This window comes from Lipotes vexillifer, unplaced genomic scaffold, assembly GCF_000442215.2.
Source record: "Lipotes vexillifer unplaced genomic scaffold, Lipotes_vexillifer_v1.1 scaffold802, whole genome shotgun sequence".
In the NCBI taxonomy this organism is placed as follows: domain Eukaryota; kingdom Metazoa; phylum Chordata; class Mammalia; order Artiodactyla; family Lipotidae; genus Lipotes; species Lipotes vexillifer.
The window spans coordinates 1,130,581-1,136,933 of NW_006790237.1; the positions used below are offsets into that span (position 1 = coordinate 1,130,581).

A 6,353-nucleotide genomic window follows, 5' to 3' on the forward strand; every position below is an offset into this window, starting at 1 on the left:
CCCTGCCCATTCGGGTAGCTGCTAAGCCACATGTGAATACTGAGCTCTTGAAATGTGGCTAGTGTGAGTCAGGAACCGAGTTTTAAATTTTTATTTAGGTTAAATTTAAATAGCCACATGTAGCTTCCGGCTGCCAGACTGAAAGGTGCAGTTCTAGAGCTTTCCGGGGGGGGGGAGGGGAATGTTTTTTTTCAAACGTTAGTGCTTCGGGCTGCGTGTGTAATCTTAAGTTTCCCCACCAGGGATCGAACCCTCGACGAGTCTTAACCACTGGACTGTCAGGGAAGTCCTCCTCAAATGTTAATCCTCATCCCAACAAAATGCCCACAGAAACAGAAAAGGGTGCAGTCGTGCTGTTGGAGTGGAAGTGGGGGTCCAGATGCCTAGCTCGGCTTGTTCTGTATATCCCCCGTCCCTCCCCAAGCAAAGGGTCCAATGGTTCTCGGTGGGTGGTTGTCCGCGGAGAGAGCCTGTAGCGTGTCTGCGCAGCCCGAGTTCACCCACCTCCCCTGCCCTTTTCCCTTTTTAAAAAGCACCTCCTGACCTTGGCAGTGACGTTTATTTCTCTGGGGGAGGGGGGTTATATACAGCAGTGACCCGGATGCCCGGGAGCCCTCACCCTGGGGCTCGGGTGGGGGAAGGAGGCAGTGGCAGAAGGCACACAGTGGTGATGGCCCCTGGAGGAGGCCAGGAGTCACGGGCGGGAGTGTAGTGTTCCTGGGAGACCTAGAGGGGGAAGGAAGCTCGGCGAGGGCGGCTGGTCCCGAGCGCTCGTGCCGGTCGCTCCTCTCCCGTCCCTACAGGAGGGCGCAGGGGCAGCCCCTGTCCTTCTTCCTGGGGGCGCTGGGCGGGCGGGGCGGGAGCTCTTGTTCCTGGTACTTCCTGCGGGAAGAGGCTGGTGAGTTCGGGCCACAGGGAGGTGGGTGGTGGAGGGCGACAGCAAGGGCGCGCTGCTCACCGGACGGCCCGCACCAGCTGCTCGAAGGCCTCGTCCACATTGAGGCGCAGTTTGGCCGAGGCCTCGAAGTAGGCCACATGGTGGGAGGCGCTGAAGGTGGAGGCTTCGGATCGGGGGACCTGGGGCATGGGACACGGAGGAGTCAGGTCCCTGCTTTCAAGGCTGGTCCCAGGGACTTCCCTGGTGGTCCAGTGGTTAAGGCTCCTCGCTCCCAATGCAGGGGGCCCAGGTTCCATCCCTGGTCGGGGAACTAAGACTCCACATGCCGCCTGGTGCCGCCCAAAAGGCTGGTCCCAGCTGGGGGAGGCAGAAAGACACACTGTGTGCTCTAACTGGGGTTACATACAGTGAGGGCCCAAGAGAAGAGGAAAATGTCCAGGAAGGTCCTGGCGGAGATGCCCAGGGGGTTAGCTGGGTGCCATCTAAGTACGGAATCAGGGAAGGCTCCAGAGACCTCCTGCAACCGAGTTGTCAGAGAAAGAGAAAAGTCAGGGTGTTCCCAGCAGAGGCCCAGGCAAAGTCCCAAAGGGTGGAAATCCCCAAAGGCTTAATCGAAAAGACGAGTTCTGTGTGGAAATCACACAGTCTGTGTGTATAGGGAAATGGTGAGAACAGAGGAAGGAAAGAACAGGATCATGGAGGGCATCAAAGGCCAGGTGGCAGAGCTGGGGTGCTGGGGAGCCATGGGAGAGCTGTGAGCAGGGGAGGGGCAGCCAGAGTGAGAGGTTGACTGGGGGGGGAGAAACGGGAGGCTGAGGCCAGGGTCCAGGTAGGAACAAGAGGAGGGGACAGGACAGAACATTGGGGCTGGTTGACCCTGGGGGAGGTGCCCTTTTTTCCATCCAGCCACCTCTCCTGAGAACACCTGTGTGCAACGCTGTGGACTCAGAAGGTCCAAGGTGGGGCAACACGTCTAGTGGGGTGTGTGACAATGGACTGAGGGAGCCAGAGGAGGATCCTGACATGCGTCTCCGGAGGTGCACCAGAAGGAGCCTCCCAGACTGAGATGGGGTCCAGTCGGCGGCGGCGGGGGGGTGGGGTGGGGTGGGGTGGGGGTCCCAGACCTGGCGCTGTGTCTCCAGATCTGCCTTGTTCCGTGGGGTGGGGTGGGTGTCCCAGACCTGGCGCTGTGTCTCCAGATCTGCCTTGTTCCCGACCAACACGATGGGGAAGTCATCTCGGTCCTTGACTCGGAGGATCTGCGTGAAGAGCTTGCCCACCTCGTTGAAACTGCGGATGAAGCCAGAGGTCCAGACAGCTGCTCACCCCCAGCGCCCCTCCTGCTCCCCACCCCCCATCACTCTCACCTCTGCCGGTCGTTAATGGCAAACACCAGCAGGAAGCCATGGCCGGCACGCATGTACTGCTCCCGCATAGCACCGAACTCCTCCTGGCCAGCGGTGTCCAGAACTGCAGGGAGGGGAGAGGGGCCTCTGTGGGGACGAGGGTCCCTCCAGCCACCCCCTCCCCCCAAGCCTTCAGCCCTGCCACTCCCCCTCCCACCATCTCCCCTGCCGCCCTCACTGTCTAGCCGGGCTGGGACACCATCCACCATGCAGATCTTCGTGTAGGAGTCTTCAATAGTGGGGTCGTAGTCAGACACGAAGTAAGACTGGTGGGGTGGGAAGAGGACACCTTTACTGCAGTGTCCCAGCAGAGGTGATGTAGCCCTGCCTCTGAGCCCCGACTTTCTCGGCCCCCCTCCTTCTGGGTCTCTTCCCCTCTTTTGAGTCTGTCTCCCTCTCTCCGGGTTTCTGTCCCTTCCTATGGCCCTCCCCAGGCTCCTCTCTCTGTCTCCTGATCCTGTTTTTCTGGTATAAAGTACATTTCCCACATCATGATTACAATCCTGGCTATGTGGCATTGAACAAATCACTTCCCCTCTCTGAACCTCAGTTTTCTCATTTGGAAAATGAGGATAAAAATAGCACTAGGCTTAATCCACTGTTTGTGAGATTCAGGGAAAATCCCTGTTCAGTATTTAATATATCCCCTGGGCATAGTAGGTGCTCAGTTATTGAGAGCCACTGTTGCCCAGAATACCTGCCTGTCTATAGCTCTCCCTCCTCCTCCTCCTCTTTCTCTTCCCTCTTTTTTTTTCTTCTTCTTCCTCCTCCTCCTTCTCCCCCTCCCCCTCCTCCTCTTCGGGCAGCTTCCAGTGTCTCCTCCCAGGGGAAGGTCCCGGTTCCAATCCGGCTGTGGAGAAGCTGCCCCGCCCGCAGGCCGGGCCCCTCCCTTCCTGCCCGCCTCCAGCCAGGCTTTGGGCCAGCTTTGGGTCTGCCCCTGGGTGCAAAGGGCCCAGGGCTGGGGCATTTCTTTACACAGACAGGGGCTCCCTTGCAGGTGCTGGCTGGGGTCTCTTGAGCGGGGGGCTGCGGTAGCATCTCAGTAACGAACACCTTTCTAGGGTTTTTCTGAGGTGGGAGGATTTCCCTCGGTAATGGGGTGGAAGTTTCCTGGGCAGGGGTGGATTCTCAGGAGAGAAGTGGTGACTTGGCAGCTGGGGGTCTGCAGGCTGCATCCTGCCTGTTGGAGGGGGGGTGCTTGGTGAGGGAGGGTGTAGGGACCTGGCCCTGGGGGGATTAGGGGTGTATCTGCAAAGTACATCAGGAGAAGCTCAGGGGTGAAAACTGGGGGCTCGGGAGCATTTGGGAGGTTTGTCAATAGACTATAGAGTCTAGAGAATCTTAAAGACCCTGAGATGCATTTAAGATATCAGAGAAACTCCCAAGGAGCAGGTCTTTCTAGGGGTGTCAAGAATCTGGGGACTTACTCCATGGAGATGATTTGGGGGCTAGCCAGAGTTTCAGAGAGGGGCTCGGGGAATCGGAGTTGAGGAAAACTCAAGATGGAGGAGTGGTGGGTTTTCCTTGGGGAAGGGTGGGGGTCTGGGTCTGGTGAGATAGGGGATCCCCAGAACTTGGGGTCTTAGAGTTCTCTGGAATGGCCAAGGGGCAGGATCTTTTTGAAACCTCTCAGGTCTGAGGGTGCCTCTCTCAGGACTGGGTAGTCCTAGACGGGCCTCAGGGGCAAAGCCTGGGCATAATTTCCAGTTTCTGGGGGAGGTCCCTGAAGGGGCTAAGCATCCAGACTGGGGGAATCTCAAGGGCATCGGGCACAGGCATTCTCTCAGTTAGGTTCTGGGTGGCTCAGAGGGGAAGTTTGGGTCTGCGATTTGGGGGAGATGGTGCTCAAGGTTGGGGGGAGGCGGCACCTAGGGGGGTGGGGGCCCATGAGAGTGCTTAGGGTCTGGATGGGGTGACTCTTCTGGATTTAGAGTGCTCCCAGGAGGCACCCACGGTCAGATCAGTAGGGAAGCGGGGTCTTGGGTTCTGGGGGTAGGGGTGGTGGGTCTCAAGATACAAGTACAGGAGGAATGTCCCTCATGTAGTGGGTGGAGGCCCTGAGGGGCTCAGGGTCACATCTGAGGGGGACTTTTTTAAGATTAGAAGCCCTCACAGGAGGGCTTCTGTGATGGATCGAGGGGAAACCGGGGTCTCAGGGATCCCGCAAAGGGCTCAGTTCTGGGTCCCGGGGGCACCCCCCCCCGGGGTGAGGGCCCACTACCTGGATGAACTGGATGGTCAGCGCGCTCTTGCCCACGCCGCCGCCGCCCACGACCACCAGCTTGTGTGTCTCGCTGGGTGGGGGGTCCCCGGGCCCCGGCCCCCCGCCCCGGGGCCGCCCCCGCCCTGTCCCGGACGCCGCCCCGCTGCTCATGTCGCCACCGCTGCCGCTGCCGCCGCTACCGCCTGGGGGGGAACCGGGCGGGGCCTAGGGGCGGGCCACGCTAATAAGGCTACTGCATAATCATGAACTCCAGCAAGAAGGGCTAGTATCTCGGGACACTTAAGAAGGAGGCAAGGCCAGGGAAAAGGAGGAGCTATGATAATAAGAGTAGGGGAACGGCGTTCGCTGAGAAGGGGAATTCCAAATGGGGCGGGGACACGCTAATAAGAGAACTGGGCTCACCCCGAGCGGCGCCACGCGCTCTCGGCTGGCCGGCCGTCTGGGGGCGGGGATATGCTAATAATATCTCATTCTCTCTTCCCGATGGGTCGGGAAGATAGCTCGGGATGGGGCTATGCAAATGAGGAACCCCGTGATGCAGTTTCTCAGGGCACCATCTCCGAGGCCTTGTTCCAGTAGGCGGAGCTCGCGGACTCGCGCGCGGCCGTATATAGGCGCGCTCCGAGAAAGCAGCAAGTCCTGAGGGGTAGCTCAACCTCCGTCCTGGGATCCTAGCCAAGCTCCCGACCCGGGCGTCTGGGCTAGATGCTGCAGGCTCCGCCCGCTAAGGGACCCAGGCTTCCGGTTCCCGCTGTCCCAGCCAAGCGGAAGACAGACTGGGAGGGAAGATGGGGCCCTGGAGGGGGGACAGCGGGTAACTGGGCAGGGAGGGGCCGTGAGATCACTGCATTCCTAATCCATGAGCCAGTTCGCCCAAGCCGGGATGCCTGGATTATGCCTGGTCTAGGATCAGGATTTCTGGGTCTTGAAGGAGGAGGAAGCTGAGAGCCCAGACCCCTAGGAGTACCTAGGAGAGAATAGGGCTGGGGGCTTGGACTCCTGGGTCCCCAGAAGGAGGGGACCTGGGGGTCCTTACTACTAGGTTCGGTAAAGGAGGGAAGCTGAGGGCCCAGACTCTTGGATCCAGAGGTTGGAGGGGCTGGGGACCCAAAATTCTGGATCCGAGGGAGTTAGGATGGGGAACCCGAACACTCGGGTTAGTGTAAGGTAGTTGCTTGAGACCAGGAATGGTCTGAGGATGGCTTGAGGGCCCGACTCCTGGATTTAACACGAAGGAGGAGGGCTCGGCTTCTGAGTCCCAGGGAGGAGGGAAATGTGAGTCCGGACTCCTCTGTTCTGAGTGAGAGGAATCGGAATTTGGACTTTTTCTGTCCTAAATGAGGAGGATGCTGTAGGGCTGCGCTCCTTGGTTCTAAATTTAGAGAGAAATTCGTATCGGGATTCTGGGATCCCTAGAATGTGGGCGGGGCAACTCCCAGCCTGTCCTGTGTTGTTTTTTTTTTTTTTCCCTACGGCCCACTCCGCGGAACTACAACTCCCTCGCATCTGTCACGCTGACCGCTCTTTCCGTCACTTCCTTTTCCGCCGCTCTTTCCGCGCGCGTGCTGGGTACTTTGGGGCCTAATCGCGGCCTACCGCAACCCCGCCCACTTCACCCCTCACCCCGCTTGCTATCCCCGCGCGGCGGAGGCGACGCGCGGACTACGCCTCCCGGCGTGCGTCGCGCGCACCCGGCCTATGTGTCCTATTGGTTGCTGGGAAACTGAGTCCGGAGTCTTCCCACCAGCCTTCACGGCACCGTACTCGACACTTGAAGTCCCGGCAAGCTCGGCGGTGTTTTAGCTCCACCCCTCTCCTCCCTGTG

The 6,353-nt window shown here is 59.4% G+C and overlaps 1 protein-coding gene across 1 annotated transcript; it reads right to left on the reverse strand.

Moving 5' to 3' along the window:
• Positions 1-797: 797 nt before the first annotated feature.
• On the reverse strand, positions 798-4,678 carry RRAS (RAS related). Its single transcript, XM_007463370.1, has 6 exons — positions 4,526-4,678; positions 2,483-2,570; positions 2,266-2,368; positions 2,080-2,188; positions 959-1,077; positions 798-882 (listed from the first exon to the last, which is right to left on the reverse strand). Exons 1-6 carry the CDS (start codon positions 4,676-4,678, stop codon positions 798-800), a joined length of 657 nt encoding a protein of 218 aa, XP_007463432.1.
• Between the last annotated feature and the right edge of the window lie 1,675 nt (positions 4,679-6,353).

Coding starts and splice junctions, on each gene's coding strand:
- RRAS (XM_007463370.1), bottom strand. CDS start 4,678: ATGAGCAGCGGGGCGGCGTCCGGGACAGGGCGGGGGCGGCCCCGGGGC. Junction 2,369..2,482: donor TGTCCCAGCCCGGCTAGACA/GTGAGGGCGGCA, acceptor CCCTCCCTGCAG/TTCTGGACACCGCTGGCCAG. Junction 2,189..2,265: donor GCCATTAACGACCGGCAGAG/GTGAGAGTGATG, acceptor CTTCATCCGCAG/TTTCAACGAGGTGGGCAAGC.